We start from the raw sequence: 20,412 nt of genomic DNA on the forward strand, positions 1-20,412 counted from the left end.
GTAGCCCCCACTCCTCTGACCTCTTAGTTGACCGGTGAAGCCCAAGAGGGGTGCAGGAAACCCAGGCGTCCGGGAGAACGTAGCCCCCACTCCTCTGACCTCCTAGTTGCCTGGTGCACCCAAGCAGGGCTGGAGGGAACCCAGGTGTCCGGGAGAAGCAAGCAGCAGCTCCTGCCTCTGCGCCAGTGTTGCCCCCCCCCCAACCCGCCTCGTTAACCCCTCCCTGGCCGGGCCCCACCCCAAGCATTGGCTGCCCCACTCCCTCCCCCGATTCAGCTCCAAGGAGCCGGCCCCTCCCACCCGGATCAAAGCCAGGGGCTCTGCCAAGGTCGCCCCCCCCCCCCCGCTAAGTGCCCCATCGCCGCTCAATGGGTCCCACTTAGCTCCAGACAATGGCCCCGAGGCCTGCCGAGGGGGACGCTGAGAGTGGGGGGCAGGACTCCTGGGGTCTCCGGGAGGGGACTGGTGGTCGGGTGGGGTGGGGGCCGGGAGCCAGGACTTCTGGGTTCTCTCCCTGGCTCTGCGAGGGGAGTGGGGTCTAGTGGTAAGAGCAGTGGAGGGAGCTGGGAACCAGGACTCCTGGGTTCCCTCCCTGGCTCTGGTCGGTGTGGGAGGAGGGTTACAGGCAGGATGAGTGAAGTGGGGTGCAGAAGGGTGAAATGACTGACTTGACCTTTAAAGACAGCTCAGAAAGTCAATGGCAGAACCCAGGCGTCCTGGCTGGCTCCTAGCCCTCCCGAGCCGGGAGAGAACCCAGGCGTCCTGGCTCCCAGCCCCCCTCAGTCTGGCCCATCGGCCTCACTCCCCGAGTTTGGGGAGACCGGGGCGGGTGGTTCACGGCCAAGGGCTGGGGGGAGGCCCGTGGGGACAGGCAGCGGAGGCGGCCAGGAAGCCAGCCCCCCGGGGGAGCCATCAAGGTCCGGGCTGCCCCATTGATGTGAGAGCCGGGCGCTTAGCAAGAGAATGGCTTTGATACATTGTGCGGGGCGAGGGCGGGGGGCACCAGGGGGCGGGGGAGCCAGGACTCCTGGGTTTATCTCCCCTTGGTTTCGGTCGGGTTTTGATCACTCTGCAGCCTGTGATGGGCGTGAGCGGGGCGGGGCTGTCTGGGCTGGGGGGGCTGGGAGCCAGGACTCCTGGGTTCTCTCCCTGGCTCTGGGAGGGGAGGGGGGCAGTGGTTAGGGCAGCGGGGGTTGGGAGCCAGGACTCCTGGGTTCATTCCCGTCTCTGGGAAGGGGGGGGGGGGCAGTGGTTAATGCCGGGTGGGATGGGAGCCAGGACTCCTGGGTTCTCTCCCTAGCTGTGGGAAGAGAGTGGGGTCTGGTGGTTAGAGCGGGGGGGGGGCTGGGAGCCCAGACTCCTGGGTTCTCTCCCTAGCTGTGGGAGGGGAGCAGGGGTCAGTGGTTAATGCCGGGTGGGATGGGAGCCAGGACTCCTGGGTTCTCTCCCTAGCTGTGGGAGGGGAGCAGGGGTCAGTGGTTAATGCCGGGTGGGATGGGAGCCAGGACTCCTGGGTTCTCTTCTGGCTCTGGGCGTAGGGCAGGGGGCAGTGGTTAGGGCACGGGGGGGGCTGGGAGCCAGGACTCCTGGGTTCTCTCCCTGGCTGTGGTGGTGGGGGGCAGTGGTCAGGGCAGGGCGGGCTGGAAGCCGGGCCTCCTGGGATCTCTCCCGGCTGGGAGGGGCAGGGGTTGGCCCCCCAGCACTTAGCAGGCTGTTGGGGGGTGAATGCCCCGGCCGGGTGCTATTGTGGCCGGGATGGTCAGTGACACACTCAGCTATTCAGGTATCAATGGCCCAGCCCTGGGCCCAGCTGACCTGGGGGCGGCTCATTGTGTGTCTCTGGATGGGCTGTTAAACCTGAGGCCTCAACCTTGGGGGGGGAGCTGGGGGTCAGGATTGAATGAGGGGCACCAGCAGGGCTGGGGGGGCAGGGGGCTGCAGGTCGGGAGTGAGGGGCACTGGAAAGTTAGTGGGATCAGGTAGAGAATTGAGGGTGAAAGCTCAGGGAGAATTTGGGGTCCCGTTTCTGGGGGGGGCATGTCCAACTGGGGGGTAGTTTACAGCATTCAAAGAGAATTTGGGGAGCATGTGCCTGATATTTGGGGGTGATTCTTTGGGGGAACTGGGTGTAACTGTGTCTGGGATTGGGGGCAGGGTTCACTGAAGGGTCCTGGGGTCCAGTTGGATTGAGGGGGGCTGGTGAGTCCTTTCTAGCAGGGGAGCCCTGGCTAGGATTCAGGGTGGCAGATATTTCAGGGGGATGTTGATAGAAGAGATGCCTAAGAGACTTCGGTGGTTGCGGGGGGCCCTGGCGAAGGACGTGGGGGGTTCCCCAAATCTCAGGGTCACATGACCGGGAATGGGGGGTTATGGGGCATAGGCTCCATGTCTCGCATCCTGCCCCAGTCAGCTGCCCCCTGGCCCAACCCTTTGTCCTGCAGCCCAGGAGATGGGACCGCAACCCATTGGCAGCCCCACGGCAGTGTCCCCCCCAGATCAGAGCCAGCACCCCCTAGAGGGGCCAGGCCCGGTGTCCGAGACTCACAGATGCCTTCATCTCTTTTGCTTTTCTCTTTTATTCCAAGTTGGAGGGTTGAATAAATAAGTGGGAAACTGGGGGGCGGAGTGGGAGGGGAGCAGCATGGCGGGGAGCAGTATGTGGGGGGGCAGCTGGGCAGGCGGGGAGCAGGGGGCCTCTAGCATCTCCCTCTGATCTCCCCTGGGAACCTGGTATGGACCAGAGCGTGTTTGTGTCATCGCCCCCTGCTGGGGGGCTCAGACCTGCCCCATGTTTCCCCGCCAGCAGCCCGGGGCGTGGGAGCTGCCAGGACACCCGGAGCCCTGACAGCCACGCGACTGAGCCCGATGCCCGGGGCGTCACGGATGAGGGAAACCCGGCCATTTGGTCACACGCCAGCCTCAGGGCCACGCCGCAGCCCACACGCCAGCACACGCATGACGCCGCGGGGCCGTGGTGCACCCGGCCAGGATCTTCCAATTCTCCGCTCGCTCGGCCTTAGGGGGAAGAGGAGTGTATGGGGGAGGGGCGGTTCCTGGTCCATATCCCCCTATATCGACCCCTGTACCGTCGGTGGGTGGGGGGACTTGGTGTCACCTCAATATGGGTCCCCCTCAGTCCCTGTCCCCTCTGAGTCTGTGACTCCTCTCATGATTCCCACCCTAGCCACTAGCCTGCTGGTCAATATGGTCCCGGGGTGTCACTTCAATACTTGTCCCCCCTCCTCCCAGCTGCCCTCATCCCAGCAGGATGCCAACTTTGGTTCCCACCCTGTTTAGGTTCCCCCAGTCAATATACCCCTTATATAGGCCACCCTGGCTGTCTCCTGGTGTCACTTCAGTGTCACTCCTGATCTCATGGTACCCACCAGCCCCCTCCTTGGCCTGCTGGGAGTGGGCTGTGGGGGGGGGTGAGGGGAACCCATGGTGTCTGCCGCACAGAGGTCTCCCCCCCCACCCCCCCGACATGCACACTCTTTAGTCTCAGTCAGTATCCTTCTATATGGGCCCCCTGGTCAATTTTCTCTTGGTGTCACCCCAAATGCAATCCCCCCCAACTCCTGAACTCACTAAGACCCTCCTATGGTTCCTACCTTGTACAGTTTTCCCCAGTCAATATCCCCCCCATATGGACCGGCCCCATAGCACAGCCCCTGCCCCCTGAAAGGAACCATGCTCTGGACAGATGGGTCTGCAGGGAGGGTAGAGAGCAGGGGAGAAATAGGGGGTCCCTGCATCAGAGTGATGACCCTTCACCTTTAGCCTCCCCCCCCGAGTTTTCTGGGGGGGGCGGGTTCTTGGGGAAGATGTTGCCAAAATCTGAGCAGATCCACCTCCCCCCCCATGTCTCCACCAGGAGGCACTGTGCTGCTCCGGGGGAGGGGGGCTGAATGAGGGGGGCAGGGTTAGGGGGGGCAGCGCTGCCGGGCGGACGCCATGTTGAAGAGCGGGTTGTGGATTTCCATCTCCCCACTCTGGGAACGAGGGAAGAGGGGGAAGAAAGAGAAAGGAAGACGTCAGTGAGGGCACCGTGCGAGGGGCAGAGCGCAGCGACACTGCCCGACTCCCCCCAGGCTGGCGACCCCACTGAGCCCCCGCCCCCACAGCCCAGCACCCCCTGCTGAGCCCCCCCCACAACCTGGCGCCCCCCGCTGAGCTCCCAGCCCACTCACCCCAGCCCGGTGCCCCCCACTGAGCCCTTGCCCCCACAGCCCAGTGCCCCCCACTGAGCCCCCACCCTGCTCCCCACAGCCCGGCGCCCCCCACTGAGACCCCACCCTGCTCCCCACAGCCCGGCGCCCCCCACTGAGACCCCACCCCGCTCCCCACAGCCCGGTGCCCCCTGATGCCCCCCACCACGCTCCCTGAAGCCCAGCACCCCCTGCTGCCCTCGCCCTGCCCCCTGCTGTCCCTGTCCCGCTCCCCACAGCCCAGCACCCCCTACCGGTGCCAGTCCGGGACATTCGTACACAGTGAAGTCCCCGTTCTCAGTCTCTGACTCCGTCGAGAGCTGCTGGACGGGCTTTGGGGGGTTCCTGGGGGGGGACAGACCCAGACACGGGGTGAGGAAACTCACAAGCCAGGACCGGGGCCGCGGCCAGGGTCTAGGGCGGGGGATCCGGGAGCTGAGGCAGCTCTGCAGCCAGGGGAAGAGATCCAAGGGACCCAGGTATCCGGGTGAGAAACGGGGGGGGAGGGGGGAGACCTAGACCTGAGGCCCAACGTCCCGTGGGCCCAGCCAGAGGGGGGTGGGGGGAAGGGAGTAACTGTCCCCAAAAGACCCCCAAACTGGGGGGGAGGGTCGAGTGGGCTGCTCACAGGGCAGGGGGCTGAAGGACTGAAGGGTGAGATTTTGGGGTGCAAACTTTCCAGGCTGGATTGTGGGGGGAAGGTCGGAGGGGACAGAGAGGGGCGGGGAGGGGCAGAGGTCAGGGGTGACTTGGATGGGTTTGGGTTTTGGGGGGGGTGGATTGGGGGGAAATTCAGGGGGGATGGGAAGGGGAAGATTCAAGGGTGAGCCTGGAGTTTGGGGGGGTCGGTTTAAGGGGATGATTTGGGGAGTGTATTTGGAGTGGGGGTAGATTCAGGGGAATAGGAGGTTTGGGAGAGGGGGAATGGAGTGGGGGAAGGGAAGGAGTGGATTTTGGGGTGTGGATTCGGGGGGGCCCCTCCCTAAGCCCCTCCCCCCCACTCATAACCAATGGGGCGAATGCGGGGGGTGGGGATGGAAGGGAACTCACTCCTCATTGGTCAGGATCTTTTTCTGGCGCTCGTACTGGTGCACCTGGCAGGACTGGGCCAGCCGGGCGTCCATGTACTGGGGGGACAGACAGACAGACGGGGAGATGGTCATTGGTCAGGTGAAACTGCTGCCCCGGACGCCTGGGTCCCATTCCCCGTCCCGGACGCCTGGGTCCCATTCCCCGTCCCGGTCTCCAGCCCCCCAGGGGTGAGCGCACTGTGCCCCTGCCCCGGACGCCTGGGTCCCATTCCCCGTCCCGGTCTCCAGCCCCCTAGGGGTGAGCGCACTGCGCTCCTGTCCCGGACGCCTGGGTCCCATTCCCCGTCCCGGACGCCTGGGTCCCATTCCCCGTCCCGGTCTCCAGCCCCCCAGGGGTGAGCGCACTGTGCCCCTGTCCCGGACGCCTGAGTCCCATTCCCCGTCCCGGACGCCTGGGTCCCATTCCCCGTCCCGGTCTCCAGCCCCCTAGGGGTGAGCGCTCTGTGCCCCTGTCCCGGATGCCTGGGTCCCATTCCCTGTCCCGGATGCCTGGGTCCCATTCCCCATCCCAGTCTCCAGCCCCCCAGGGGTGAGCGCACTGCGCCCCTGTCCCGGACGCCTGGGTCCCATTCCCCGTCCCGGTCTCCAGCCCCCTAGGAGTGAGCGCTCTGTGCTCCTGTCCCGGACGCCTGGGTCCCATTCCCCGTCCCGGACGCCTGGGTCCCATTCCCCGTCCCGGTCTCCAGCCCCCTAGGGGTGAGTGCACTGCGCTCCTGTCCCGGACGCCTGGGTCCCATTCCCCGTCCCGGTCTCCAGCCCCCCAGGGGTGAGCGCACTGTGCCCCTGTCCCGGACGCCTGGGTCCCATTCCCCGTCCCGGTCTCCAGCCCCCCAGGGGTGAGCGCACTGTGCCCCTGTCCCGGACACCTGAGTCCCATTCCCCGTCCCGGACGCCTGGGTCCCATTCCCCATCCTGGTCTCCAGCCCCCTAGGGGTGAGCGCTCTGTGCCCCTGTCCCGGATGCCTGGGTCCCATTCCCTGTCCCGGATGCCTGGGTCCCATTCCCCATCCCAGTCTCCAGCCCCCCAGGGGTGAGCGCACTGCGCCCCTGTCCCGGACGCCTGGGTCCCATTCCCCGTCCCGGTCTCCAGCCCCCTAGGAGTGAGCGCTCTGTGCTCCTGTCCCGGACGCCTGGGTCCCATTCCCCGTCCCGGACGCCTGGGTCCCATTCCCCGTCCCGGTCTCCAGCCCCCTAGGGGTGAGTGCACTGCGCTCCTGTCCCGGACGCCTGGGTCCCATTCCCCATCCCGGTCTCCAGCCCCCTAGGGGTGAGCGCACTGTGCCCCTGTCCCGGACGCCTGGGTCCCATTCCCTGTCCCGGACGCCTGGGTCCCATTCCCCGTCCCGGTCTCCAGCCCCCTAGGGGTGAGCGCTCTGTGCTCCTGTCCCGGACGCCTGGGTCCCATTCCCCGTCCCGGATGCCTGGGTCCCATTCCCCGTCCCGGTCTCCAGCCCCCTAGGGGTGAGCGCACTGTGCCCCTGTCCCGGACGCCTGGGTCCCATTCCCTGTCCCGGACGCCTGGGTCCCATTCCCCGTCCCGGTCTCCAGCCCCCTAGGGGTGAGCGCACTGTGCCCCTGTCCCGGACGCCTGGGTCCCATTCCCCGTCCCGGTCTCCAGCCCCCTAGGGGTGAGCGCACTGTGCCCCTGTCCCGGACGCCTGGGTCCCATTCCCCGTCCCGGTCTCCAGCCCCCTAGGGGTGAGCGCTCTGTGCCCCTGTCCCGGACGCCTGGGTCCCATTCCCTGTCCCGGACGCCTGGGTCCCATTCCCGTCCCGGTCTCCAGCCTCCGAGGGGTGAGCATGGCGGGGGGGGGGGGATCTCACCATTCTGGGCTGGTGGTATCGATAATGATTCCCCCGATACGCCGTATATGCCATCTTCTGGGCCAGCCGCACCTCCCGCTGCAACCTGGGGGCACGGAGTGCGGTGGGGGGGTCAGAGCCAGGGGCAGGGCAGTCCGGGGCTTGGCTAGCAGGGGCTATGGGTCAGGAGTGAGGGGCACGGGCAGAGCTGGGGGGGAAGGGCTGGGCTGGCGGGGGGCTGCGGGTCGGGAGTGAGGGGCACCGGCAGAGCTGGGGGGGAAGGGCTGGGCTGGCAGGGGGCTGCGGGTCGGGAGTGAGGGGCACCGGCAGAGCTGGGGGGGCAGGGCTGGGCTGGTGGGGGGCTGCGGGGGGGGGTGTGCAGTTCCTACCTGTACCAGCAGAGGGCAGCCACCAGCACCCCTGAGACCCCGGTCACCGAGCACATCAACACCAGCACTGCAGGGGGTGGGGGGGGGGGAGAGACATTAACCCCTTGAGCACTGGCCCCCCCAACCCCTTCAACGCCCCCCTGCCCCCCAGGCGCTCTGTCCCGCCCCCTGCCCCATTCCCGCCCCCTCCCTGTCACTCACGCAGAGACACGGCCTCATTGAGCCGGGAATCGGGGGGAGCCGAGTTCAGGTCTTCCTCCGGCCGGGGGGGGCTGGAGCTGGGCATCTTGGCGGAGGGGGGAGTCGTGGGGGGAGGGGGAGACGTAGGGGGGGTCTCGGTGACCGAAGGAACCTGGGGCTCAATCCCCATGGAGCCAGCTGCAAAGATAGAGATGTCAGAGAGCCCCCTGCTGACCCCCGCCCCCCTCCCCACAGCCCAGCACCCCCTGCTGACCCCCACCCCCCTCTCCACAGCCCAGCGCCCCCTGCCGAGCCCCCACCCTGCTCCCCACACCCCAGCGCCCCCTGCTGACCCCCGGCCCCTCCCCACAGCCCAGCGCCCCCTGCCGAGCCCCCACCCTGCTTCCCACAGCCCAGCCCCCTCTGCTGAGTCCCCAACCCAGAGCAGCGCCCCCTGCCGAGCCCCCACCCTGCTCCCCACAGCCCAGCGCCCCCTGCTGACCCCCACCCCCCTCCCCACAGCCCAGCTCCCCCTGTCGAGCCCGCACCCTACAGCCCAGCGCCCCCTGCTGACCCCCGGCCCCTCCCCACAGCCCAGCGCCCCCTGCCAAGCCCCCACCCTGCTTTCCACAGCCCAGCTCCCCCTGCCGAGCCCCCACCCTGCTCCCCACAGCCCAGCGCCCCCTGCTGACCCCCACCCCCCTCCCCACAGCCCAGCTCCCCCTGCCGAGCCCCCACCCTGCTTTCCACAGCCCAGCCCCCTCTGCTGAGTCCCCAACCCAGAGCAGCGCCCCCAGCTGAGCCCCCTGTTCCCTTCAGTCCCTACCTTGCTGGGGGGTCTCGGTCCCAGGGGTCCTGGATCCCTTCTGTTTTTTGGCCACCAGGGAGCGGATGAGGGTGGCCAGGTCGACGGGTCCCGCGTCGCCCTTGGCTGCGTCTTCTGGGAGAAACACAGGAAGATGGGTCAGTGCCCCCCACTCCCGACCCGCAGCCCCTTCCAGCCCTGCCCCCCCCAGCCCTGCCGGTGCCCCCCACTCCCGACCCACAGTCCCTGCCAGCCCTGCCCCCCCGACCCTGCCGGTGCCCCTCACTCCCGACCCGCAGCCCCTTCCAGCCCTGCCCCCCCCGACCCTGCCGGTGCCCCCCACTCCCGACCCGCAGCCCCTGCCAGCCCTGCCCCCCCAGCCCTGCCGGTGCCCCTCACTCCCGACCCGCAGCCCCTGCCAGCCCTGCCCCCCCAGCCCTGCCGGTGCCCCTCACTCCCGACCCGCAGCCCCTTCCAGCCCTGCCCCCCCCGACCCTGCCGGTGCCCCCCACTCCCGACCCGCAGCCCCTGCCAGCCCTGCCCCCCAGCCCTGCCGGTGCCCCTCACTCCCGACCCCGCAGCCCCTGCCAGCCCTGTCCCCCCAGCCCTGCCGGTGCCCCCCACTCCCAACCCGCAGCCCCTTCCAGCCCTGCCCCCCCCAGCCCTGCCGGTGCCCCCCACTCCCGACCCACAGCCCCTGCCAGCCCTGCCCCCCCCAGCCCTGCCGGTGCCCCCCACTCCCGACCCGCAGCCCCTGCCAGCCCTGCCCCCCCAGCCCTGCCGGTGCCCCCCACTCCCAACCCGCAGCCCCTTCCAGCCCTGCCCCCCCCAGCCCTGCCGGTGCCCCCCACTCCCGACCCACAGCCCCTGCCAGCCCTGCCCCCCCAGCCCTGCCGGTGCCCCCCACTCCCCGACCCGCAGCCCCTTCCAGCCCTGCCCCCCCCCGACCCTGCCGGTGCCCCTCACTCCCGACCCGCAGCCCCTGCCAGCCCTGCCCCCCCAGCCCTGCCGGTGCCCCCCCACTCCCGACCCGCAGCCCCTGCCAGCCCAGCCCTGCCCCCCCAGCTCTGTCGGTGCCCCCCACTCCCGACCCGCAGCCCCTGCCAGCCCAGCCCTGCCCCCCCAGCTCTGTCGGTGCCCCTCACCGTTCCTATGCGGCGTCTCGAGGACGCAGTCCCCACCGGGGTCCTCACGGTAGGGGCGGATGCAGGGGCCACAGCTCCGGATCCCCCCGGGGCCGCAGCCCTTACGCCGCTGTAGGAGGCAATTCAGCCGGATCCGCGGCGGGCACATCGCAGCCGGGCCTGCGGGAACTGAACCGGAGCGGCCCCGCTGTAACCGCCGGCCCCCACTGCCCTCCCGGAGCCCGGAGAGAACCCAGGAGTCCTGGCTCCCAGCCTCCCCCACCCCCGCCGTAACCTCCAGCCCCCACTGCCCTCCCGGAGCCCGCAGAGAACCCAGGAGTCCTGGCTCCCAGCCTCCCCCACCCCCGCTCCAACCACTAGACCCGGCTCCCCTCCCAGATGTTTCAACATCTGTCCTGGCATTTGCTCCTGTTCTCCCGATCTGCCCCCCCCCCCCCAGCCCTGCGGGTGCCCCTCACTCCCCACCCGCAGCCTCCCGAAGCTGGGAATAGAACCCAGGAGTCCTGGCTCCCGGCCCCTCCTACTCTCCTCCACACCCCCCCGATGCCCCTCCCCCTCCATGTCCCCCCCTCACCTGCCTCCCCACCGGCCCCCGGGGCCAGCCCCAGCCCCAGGAGAGCAGCCAGGGCCGCCAGCCAGCGCAGGGTCCGCATCTCTCCGAGCGGGGGGGTCCCCGCCTCTGGATCCTCCCTCCCCGGCTGCGGGGGGCGGCGGAGCGCGGGGGGAGGGGCTGGCTGTATTTATGAATGAACCAGGGATGGAGACAGAGGCGGGCGGGGGCGGGGAGACCCACCCACAAGTCGCCTTCACTTCCTGTCCCAACCCCCCGGCTGGGTGTTCTGTGCGGCTGGTGCCCGCTTGCCCGCCCCAGGGGTGGCTGCATCTCATGGGCGGAGAAGCCAGCCCCATTTGAAGCTGTTCTATGTGGCAGTTACCCGGCTGCCCCTCCCCAGAGTCAGCCGCATCTCAGTGCCGAGCGAGGGCTCCTGGTCTCTCTGGCCTGGGTCTGGCTCTGGGAGCCCCTGGGATGGATGCAGGGACTCCCAGCTGGGAGATCAGTGACAGCCCACCCCCGCTGGGGTCCACGGTGCCTGTCTCCAAGGAGACGCCCCCGCCTGCGGTGGTAGGTGCCGCAAACAGCTTCTCATCCCCCCCGCCCACCCGGGAGATGGAACCCAGGTGTCCTGGCTCCCTGCTCCCCCCCCCCCCCGCTCTAACCACTAGACCTAACCCCCCCCCAACTGTGGAGAGAACCCAGGCATCCTGGCTCCCTGCTCCCCCCCCCGCTCTAACCACTAGACCTAACCCCCCCCCCAACTGTGGAGAGAACCCAGGCATCCTGGCTCTCAGCTCCCCTCCCCCCCCCGCTCTAACCACTAGACCCAACCCCCCCCCCAGCTGCGGAGAGAACCCAGGCATCCTGGCTCCCAGCTCCCCCCGCTCTAACCACTAGACCCAACCCCCCCCCAGCTGCGGAGAGAACCCAGGCATCCTGGCTCCCAGCCCCCTCTCACACCCACACACCCACCATCTGTCACCATGGCAACCAGCTCCCTGCACTGTTGGACCTGGGATGAAGTTGATGCAGCCGTGGGTTGTCATGGTGACAGGACGGCGCTGTGGGGGTGGGTCCCCAGTCCCCCCTTAGTTATGGGGGGAGGGGAAAGGGCTTCATCATCTCCTCCCCCTCCAGGAAACTGAGACCCCCCCCCAAGCTCCCCACGTGGGACTGGGGGGACCCCAGCCCTGGTGCCTGGCTGGACCCCAGGTGTGTGAGGGGGCACCCCCCCACCACACGCCAGCCCCTCTCTGCCCCACGGGCAGCCTGCAGGAGGGACACAGGGGCCTAGCCTGCCCTCCATGGGGCACCCTTTGCGACATGAACTGGCTGGGGGTGATAGTGGGGGGCTGGAGCGGGGGGGTGCCCCACTGATGAGGCACGGTGCCGGCATCTCTGGGCCTGTTGGCTACCGGAGGCTGGCACGGCCCTCGGGCCGACACAAAGGTCCATTTTCACCAAGACAGTGACCCACAGGGAGAGCTCAGCTGGAGAAAGATTTCCCTGGAGCCGCGCCAAATGGCCCAGCACTGGGAGGGGAGTGGGGGCTAGTGGTTAGAGAAGGGGGCTGGGAGGCAGGACTCCTGGGTTCTCTCCCAAGTTTGGGGAGGGGAGTGGGGACTAATGGTCCAAGCAGGGGGCTGGGGGTCAGGACTCCCGGGTTCTATCCACAGCTTGGGGAGGGGAGTGGGTCCAAAGGGTTAGAGCTGGGGGTGGGGGCCGAACTCCTGGGTTCTCTCCCCAGTGCCGATACAAACACAGACCCAGGGGCTTTGTTAGCTCATTTCATGGTTTATTTATCCACTGGTCTGCCTTGGCTTGCCAGGCAAAGGGATCCAGCAACATCTGCGTCTCCCCGGCACGCAGCCCCGGCTGGTCCCACAATCCCCTCCGCTGACAGGTGGAAAGCCCAGCTGAGGGGCTGGGAATCCCCTTGTCTGCACAGCGCCCGCTGGGCCTGGGTGGTGCCCGCGGGAGACGGTGCCCAGAGACAGCTGGGCTTAGGTCGGCGTTGTTTTCTTCTTTACCTTCCTTTGGCTGGGCCAAGCTTTGGGCAAGGAATTCATACCATTTTCCTGGGTTTGTTCTAACCGTAGAAAGAGCAGCAATGTCGCACGAGCTGCCCTGAAAGGAGACCCAGCTTTGGGGTTTTAACCAGGCCCGTTTTCCTCCTCAGTGCTAGCCACGCGTGTGGGTCGAACAGTGATTAACTTTTGAACACAGCCCCTATTAGCTAGAATTAGTTCCCACCACTTCTCTGGAAGGCCAGCCAGCTTCGAGCTTTCAACCCAGAGCGGTTTTCTCCAAACTGGTATCCAGGCATTGGAGTAGGATATGGATCATTTTTTAAAAAAATATTGTCTTATTCTGGGGGTTTTGTTGGACTGTAGAAATGGCCGCAAAGTTAACGCCGTCTTCAGTGGAAGACACAGTGAGTCTGGGGATTTTTAACGCCCTGTGTTTTCTGTAACTGTTACTTGATTGTCTGAGTACAAGAAGTACGAATGGGTTTTTTACAGATTTTCCTATTATTGGGTTTTTATTGAACCCCCAAAATAGCAGCACTGTTCCTTCACCCTGTTATTTTTCCCAGAAGGAGCCAGAAATTTCGGAAAGGGGCATTTTTCTCCTAACAGAATAGAATAGAATAGAGAGGTTTTGATTCAAATGGTCTTTTTACCTTTAAAAAGGGAACAAGGTCATGGAATAATATCTCATCCTCCCCGCCGAAATTGGGACCATTTCCCTTTTCACTCTGAGCATTCGCCTCCAGAATCCTCCCCGAGTGTCTGCCTATGGTAAACAATTTGATTTTTTTCAATATACACATTATCGAGTATCTGAACTAAGTCATCCTTTTTGGTCTCCTCTTCTTCCTAGTGATAATCAGCACATCGAGCAGCTTTCGTCGGCGGAAAGCGATCAGGACCGTGCTGGGAGGCATGAGAGGCTTTTGGGTTTTAACACAGACTGGATTTCTCCCAACTGGTATCCAGACATTTGAGTTGGCATGCCAGTAATTTTGCAGTAAAGTAACGCCTCTGGCTCCGTGGCAGGCTGGGGTGGTCTCTTCTTCTGTGAGCCCCAGCCGTCCATAGGGCCAGCCAGCCAGACCTGATTTCTAGCCTAAAGCTACCCCCCCCCCGATTTGTTAATAAAACCAAGAGAAAAACACATGCAGGGAGCAAAGAAGGTGTCACAAGGGCGCGTGGCCCCCACCGGCTCTTTCTTTCCTTCCACAGGTGGGTCTGACCATGAATCCGAGCTCCCCGTCAAGCAGGAGCGGCCAGGCGGGAGGGGACGGGGGGCTCCGGCAGACAGCAGAGCTGCGGGGCGGGCTCCCCTCAGGACCCCGCATTACGCCTGTCGCCCAATAAGGACGTCGTCTCGTCGGCGCTCCTGCGAGATTCTGCAACGAAAACACAGACGGGGGAGCCTTCAACCAGCGAACTCGCCGATGTGCTGGTAAGGGGGTGGGGACTAGGAGTTAGAGCAGTGGGGGCTGGGTGCCAGGACTCCTGGGTTCTCTCCTGGCTCGGGGATGGGGGTAGTGTCCAGGACTCCTGGGTTCTCTCCTGGTTCTGGGAGGGGGGTGAGGTCTGGGAGTTAGAGCAGGGGGGTTCTGGGCGCCAGGACTCCTGGGTTCTCTCCTGGCTCTGGGAGGGGAGTGGGGTATGGGGGTTAGAGCAGGTGGGGGCTGGGAGCCGGGACTCCTGGGTTCTCTCCCGGCTCTGGGAGGGGGGTGGGGTATGGGGGTCAGAGCAGGGGGGTGCTGGGTGCCAGGACTCCTGGGTTCTCTCCTGGCTCGGGGATGGGGGTAGTGTCCAGGACTCCTGGGTTCTCTCCTGGTTCTGGGAGGGGGGTGAGGTCTGGGAGTTAGAGCAGGGGGGTTCTGGGCGCCAGGACTCCTGGGTTCTCTCCTGGCTCTGGGAGGGGAGTGGGGTATGGGGGTTAGAGCAGGTGGGGGCTGGGAGCCGGGACTCCTGGGTTCTCTCCCGGCTCTGGGAGGGGGGTGGGGTATGGGGGTCAGAGCAGGGGGGTGCTGGGTGCCAGGACTCCTGGGTTCTCTCCCGGCTCTGGGAGGGGGGTAGTGTCCAGGACTCCTGGGTTCTCTCCCGGTTCTGGGAGGGGGGTGAGGTCTGGGAGTTAGAGCAGGGGGGTGCTGGGCGCCAGGACTCCTGGGTTCTCTCCTGGCTCGGGGAGGGGTGCCTAGTGGTTAGAGCAGGCTGAACATTCCCTTCTACCTCTAACAGCAGCAGCTGCACTCCATGGCCATCTCCTCCAAATGCCCTCGTGCCTCAGTTTACCTCCCTCATGACCGGCACTGGGGTGGATGATTCCCCGGAGCTGCTGGCCCTGACTAGCTTAATTCCAGCCCTGACGTGGCTCAATCAGCAGATTAGCCAATTGCCGGCTAATTAGTGTCACCAGCCTCCGCTCAGTCAGCCAGTTTGCAGCTGGTCCAGCTGGTTGCAGGGGAACAGCTGCTGTTCCATCCGGACACCACCTAACGCTGCCCCAGCCGGTCTGGAGCCAGATCCTGAGCCGGTGTCAATCTGGAGCGACTCCACTGACCTCCAGGGAGTCAGGGCTGGATTCTGATCTAAGAGTAACTTGTTAACCTGGCCTCAGTGGGAGCTAAATATCATGAGTGTGCAATTCAAAGGGAAACTGAGGCACGGAGAGAAAATCCAGGGATGGAACCCAGGAGTCCCGGCTCCCAGTATCCCTGCTCCTCTGCAGATGGGAATAGTTTAGGGCCTCAGAAGAATAGCAGTGCAGTTATTATTGCACCCAGTGCAGTGCAACATGCAAACGTCACTGCAGAGATGGAAACTTAAACCTCAGGCCAATAATATTTTATCCATCCCCGTACACGGGCTTGGGCTCTGGATCTAGTCCACCTCTCCCCAGATCCATATCTGTGTGTCTGCCCCATGCCACGCCCCCACCACCCAGGTCCCTCTGTCCTCCCCCCGGATCCATATCTGGGTGTCTTCCCCCTTCCCCATCCATCCATCCATCCATCCTCCCCCCGGATCCATATGTGTGTCTGCCCCATACCCCCCATGCATCCATCTGTCCTGCCCCCTGGATCCATATCTGTGTTTCTGGCCCATACCTCCTTGTTCATCCCTCCTGCCTCCAGATCCATACATGTGTCTGCCCCATATGCCCCAATCCATCCCTCTTTCCTCCCCACTGGATCTATATCTGTGTGTCTGCCCCATACCCCATCGTCCATCCATCCTCCCCTGGATCCATATGTGTGTCTGCCCCATACGCCACTGTTCCCCCCCACCGCAGATACCCATTCATCCCTCCCGGGTGCCCCGCTCACCCCCCCCCCAGGTACCTCTCTTCCGCCTGCACAGCCGCTTGATGACATGCCACATCCATTGCACGAGGAGGCAGAAGCATTTGCACTGGTCGCACATCGCAGGCTCACCTGCGCCTGGGGAGGAATGGGGGGGAAAGTCGGGGCCAGTGGTCAGGCAGCGCTGGGGCCAGATTCTCTCCTGCCTGCCTCGCCAATCCGCTGCCGGGCTGGAGTCTGCTCACAGCCCCCGGGCGCCGACCTCCTGCCCCCCCCTCCTGGGCACAGGCACAGCTCGCCTGGGGTGGGGCGTCCCGGCTCCGTGCCAGGATCCCGGCGTGATCCCGCCACACCCTGTCCGGGGAGGGCCCCGCACACGCAGAGATCAGCTCCCACCCCCGGCCGTGCCATTTCTCCAGGGTCGGCGCTACGGGCAGCTCCTCCCACTCGCCCGTCGTCGCGGCTCCTAGCATAATTAACCGCCCCACCCGCCCGCCTCCACAGCAAGAACCAGATTCCTGTGCCAACCTGCCGGGCGCCTCCTGGCTAGACCCCGGTCGCCCTGAATCATCGGCCAAACCAGTTTGAGTCCGTGTCGTGAGAAGACCAGCACCAGCCGCGGCGGGCTGGCTCCAGATTCACACCAGGGCTGGCCCGGACTCCCCTGACCTCAGCTGGGTCATTTGGGATTTAAACGGGGGTCGCTGGAACCAGGACCCAGCTGCAGCCGCCCCCCACCCCCGGGCTCAAGGGTCAGCGGGAGAGCTCTGACCGATCTCCAGTCCCAGAATCCGAGGGACTGCCCTGATCGGGTCGTTTGACGACCTCTCTGAGCCAGGACTTCCCTGAATTAATTCCCGATTCAACTAGAACAGATCCTTCCAAGCAAACTCCCGGGCTCAGTCGAAACACAGCCGGGGCGGGGACTCTGCCTCGACCCTCCGTAAAGTGTCCCCAGGGTTAATTCCCCTCCCTGTTACAAAGTCACACCTTGTTTCCCATCTGCATTTGGCTGGTGCCGGGTCCAGTCATCCGAGAGGAAAACTCTCTAACCTGGAATTTCTGCTCCCCCTTCCAGCCACGCCTAGAGGGGCTCCTGTCTCCCCGTAACCTGTCTGTGCAGCTAAACGGACTGAGCTCCTGGAGTCGGGGTTTCTAGCTCTTCCATAATTTTCGTGGCTCTTCTTTGAGCCCTCAGCAACGGATTGATGCCCTCCTCAAATTGGGGGCCCCCAGAACTGGACCCCAGCCACAGCCGCACCGGGGCCGAATCCAGAGGGCAAATCCCATCTCGGCTCCTGCTCCAGGGTGCTGTTTACACGGCCCAGGATGGCGTCGGCACTTTCTCCGCCTCGCCCCCAAATCTTTGCCAGAGCCCCTGTTTCCCAGGAGGGAGCACCCCAGGCCCAGACACCTCTAAGAGCTACTGGGCCATGGGCTGGCGTGGCGTATCCCCTCCGTTCCCCTCCAGAAGATCCTTACCGGTCTCCGGCGTCGTCCCGCTCCGGGTGCCTCTCCCTTATCCTCTGGGAACGGCCCCGGGTTTATATATCCGCCTCCCCGCCCTGAATGCCCAGACCAGCTGGATCACAGCAGGGCGAAGTCACGGGGTGGGGAGAAGTTGGGGTGTTTTCACAACTGCCCCAGAGCAGCCAGTAGGGTTGGTAGCCTGCCAGGTTGTCACTGAACCCAGCATCCTCCACCCCACCCCTCGCCGGGGTCTCTGAGGCGGGGCAGAGCTCTGGTGGCAGGCCTGGAGGGGGGTGTGATTCTTTCTGGGGGGCTAAGGCGGGGGATGAGATTTGGGGGAGGTGGAATTGGGGCACGGCAGATCTGAAACCCCGCCTCCTGGCTCCATTTATGGGATCTAGGATGGGGGGGGCTGATTCCCCATCCCTGCCCCCCTCACGTGAGCTGGGATTTGTGGGGAGCCTTGTCGCTCTAGGAGGGCGTCTGATCCTCTCTCTCTGCCCTCCTGGCTTGAGCTAGGATCTGGAGGGCCCTGCCCCTATGGGGGTGTCTTCACCCTTTGCCCCCCAAGTTCGTGGGTATCTGGGCAGGGTACATGAAGCGAATGCAGAATGACATCTCAGAAATCCCAGCGGTTATGCGTTGGGGTGGGATGGGGGCCTGGCCAGGGTGTGGGGCAGGGAGGGGGCGGACTGGGTGGGCCTGGCTGAAAAGGGGGCCTCCCAGCTGGCCGAGGTGGCCGGTGCGAGGCCCGGCTCAGTGGCCGGCTTGGGCTACGTGACCAAGGACACGCGTGGTCCTCCAGGAAGCTGCTGCCTGGGGTCCATGTCCAGCCCGGTGCTCGTTGGGCCAGGCCTCATTTGCATACCGGTCCTGGGACAGTTTGGTGAAAATCAAGCGAAGTTTGGAGCTGGGGGGGGAAGGGAGGGAGGGGCCGTAAAACGCTGTTTCCCGTGTTGGGAGGGGAAAGGAAACCGGAGGGCAGGAAATACAGCCGGGACGGAGGCTCGCCCTCACCGAAAGGACAGGCCACCGTGGTTGACTAAGGAAGCCTGTGACGGACTCAATCAGGAGAGGAGAAAAGGAGTTTCCTGGCCTGGGTGCCCCCAACAGCCCTGTGAATATAAGATCCCCCAGGTGGGGTCAGAGCATGGTCCATCTTGCCCAGTGTCTTCTAGCAGTCAGAGGGTTAGGGTCACCCTTCGTGTGGGCTTATGTCCCTGGCTATCTTGGCTAATTGAAGGACCAGTCCTCCAGGAACGTATCCATATCTTTTCTGAACCCTGTGATCCTTTTGCCCATCAGGTCATGCCCCCAGCGGTGAGTTCCACAGGTTGGCTATGCGCCGCGTGAACACGTACGTCCTTGGGGGTTGCGTTCCTTTCCTCGGGTGCCCCTGGGCTCTGTATGGGGGGACAGGAGAGCTGAGCTCGGGCGGTAGCGTTCAGTTGGCTGGGGCCAAAGCCAGAGGAGGCGGCTGCCCAGCTGAGGGACGCTGGGACCAGCCCTCAAAGCAGAAGCCATTGCCGCTGGGTTGGGTGACGGGGCAGCCCCCCAGCCCTTCCCTTCCATGGATCTGCCCGATGTTTGCTTGTTGTGGTCGTGCTGTGAGGTGTTTGAAGCCTGAAGCTGCCAACTGGGGAAGCGATCTAGGATCCCAAACCCGGACGGGTTTCCCCACCCGGTGGTTACAGGAACTTTAAGCTCAGGAGAGAGGGTGGGTAAGTCTCTTTCTCCACCCTTCCCTACAACATATCCCCCCACCCCACTGTGTCCAGATCCCCTTCCCCTTCAGCCATTAGCCGGTTACAAGCCATTGTCACCTTGAGGTTTCACCAAAGCGTTTGAGTAGAAGCATTAATTTTTAATGGGTTTTCTTCTTCATTTTTTAAGTTAACCATAAAAATAGTAAAACAAAAATCACCGTCCCTGTCACCTGTTCTTGTGGTTTTTTTACTGGAAGGGACATTTTCCTCCAAGCTGTTAGCCAAGCATTTGAGTGCAATAAGTATTTTTTACAGCTTTTCTTCCGATGAGGTATTTTTACCTCCGAAATAGCAGACACATCCATTCTTCTTTTCGCCTGTGGTTTAGTTCAGTGGTTTTCAACCTGTGCTCCGCCGACCCTTGGGGGTCCACAGACTCTGCCCAAGGGGTCCACCAAAGGTGGTTGTTACCATCGAACGATTGTTTTCGATCTCTGATCCGCGGCCTCCCAGGGGTCCACAGAAAACGGGTCCACGGCTCGAAATTTTGCAGTGGTCCGCAAATGACAAAAGGTTGAAACCCACTGGGTTCGTTGAAGAAGTTTTTAGAAATAAGCATTTTTCTTCTACCTGTCAGCCAAGCATCTGAGCACAACACATAGTCATTTTGTTGCAGCTTTTCTGAACAGTGGGTTTATTTTTTACCTGAGCAGGAGCAGCAAAATGCAGTCGTCTCTTCAGCTGTTTTTTAGTTCAAGGTTTTAGCAATAAGTGTTTTTCTCCTAGCTATTAGCCAAACATTGGAGTATAACACGTGTTAATTTTGAGAAAGCTTTCCTTACCATTGGATTTTTTGAACCTTAGAAATAGCAGCAGTCTTCCCCTTACCTATCTTTTAGTTACAGGTTTCAGAGAAGAGCCCTGTGCTCCGAACGGTTAGGCAAGTATTGGAGTATAATAGGGGACGGAATGAAGCGAAGGTTTCACAATTACCACCAGGGCTGGTAGATCCAGTCTTGGCTGGCACAGGTGTGGGCGTCTGGCTTCAGCTTCCCCAGGAGCGCGATTGCTCAAGGGATCTAAGGTGACGCTGGAATTTTTCCCCACCTTCCCATCCGGCTCTTGATCGGCTTCTCTCCTGTCATTAGAAACCTGGCTCCGAGCTCCCTCCCCACCTTCTCTAGCCACCAGACCCCATTCCCCTTCCAGAGCTGAGAGAAGAGTCCAGCAGTCCTGGCTCCCTGCCCTAGACCCCTATTGATCGTGGACCCCAGTGAGCGAGGTGCTGCACGTTCAGGGGTGTGGGGACACGGTGACACCAGCCCCTTCTCGGGGGATTAGACCCCATTTGTCCCCCTCCAGGCCCCCGAATCTTAAAGGGCCAGTTGTCCATCCCCCTCACCCCGCCCCAGTTCCCTACGTGGGGCGGGATCCACCAGTGGGAGAGATTGACAGGCGCTTGGCCAGGGCTGGGCCCAGCATCGGGCCCCTTGCCGCGATGTGGGATCCCTCTGGCCAAAACGGTGACCCCACGTGGGGCTGTAGCCAGCCAGGCGTCACTGGGGGGACACACGCCGAGGCCAGCCTGGGGCCTCCACGTTGGGGGCAGGTCGAACTGATGCCCAGTCGGACAGGCCCCGGCGCTATTTTGGGGCTCGCGGTGGCCCCTGGGAGGCTGGCTGGGGTAGGGGGAGCTGCATGGAGAGCGGGGGGGGGCAGGAGCTGGGGGGTGAGCGTGA

The 20,412-nt window shown here is 64.1% G+C and overlaps 1 protein-coding gene across 3 annotated transcripts; it reads right to left on the reverse strand.

Annotated features, from left to right (window-relative positions):
* Window positions 1-2,558: 2,558 nt before the first annotated feature.
* On the reverse strand, window positions 2,559-10,322 carry LOC140897600 (neural proliferation differentiation and control protein 1-like). Of its 3 annotated transcripts, none has more exons than XM_073310401.1 (9): window positions 10,196-10,318; window positions 9,622-9,789; window positions 8,498-8,608; window positions 7,693-7,869; window positions 7,492-7,558; window positions 7,124-7,208; window positions 5,259-5,335; window positions 4,463-4,553; window positions 2,559-3,992 (listed from the first exon to the last, which is right to left on the reverse strand). In XM_073310401.1, exons 1-9 carry the CDS (start codon window positions 10,272-10,274, stop codon window positions 3,924-3,926), a joined length of 924 nt encoding a protein of 307 aa, XP_073166502.1. In that variant the 5' UTR covers window positions 10,275-10,318; the 3' UTR covers window positions 2,559-3,923. The 3 variants fall into 3 exon arrangements, with proteins under 3 accessions (XP_073166502.1, XP_073166501.1, XP_073166504.1); XM_073310400.1 differs by having other exon boundaries at window positions 8,498-8,611; window positions 10,196-10,316; XM_073310403.1 differs by lacking the exons at window positions 5,259-5,335; window positions 7,124-7,208 and having other exon boundaries at window positions 8,498-8,611; window positions 10,196-10,322.
* Between the last annotated feature and the right edge of the window lie 10,090 nt (window positions 10,323-20,412).

This window comes from Lepidochelys kempii, chromosome 14 (assembly GCF_965140265.1).
Source record: "Lepidochelys kempii isolate rLepKem1 chromosome 14, rLepKem1.hap2, whole genome shotgun sequence".
NCBI lineage: Eukaryota > Metazoa > Chordata > Testudines > Cheloniidae > Lepidochelys > Lepidochelys kempii.

What these genes read in the sequence shown, in the direction of transcription:
- LOC140897600 (XM_073310400.1), bottom strand. Translation starts at nt 10,274, where the DNA reads ATGCGGACCCTGCGCTGGCTGGCGGCCCTGGCTGCTCTCCTGGGGCTG. An exon ending in GGGGGCCGGTGGGGAGGCAG is followed by an intron (nt 9,790 to 10,195) that starts GTGAGGGGGGGA and finishes GCTCCGGTTCAG; the next exon opens with TTCCCGCAGGCCCGGCTGCG. An exon ending in CGAGACGCCGCATAGGAACG is followed by an intron (nt 8,612 to 9,621) that starts GTGAGGGGCACC and finishes TGTTTCTCCCAG; the next exon opens with AAGACGCAGCCAAGGGCGAC.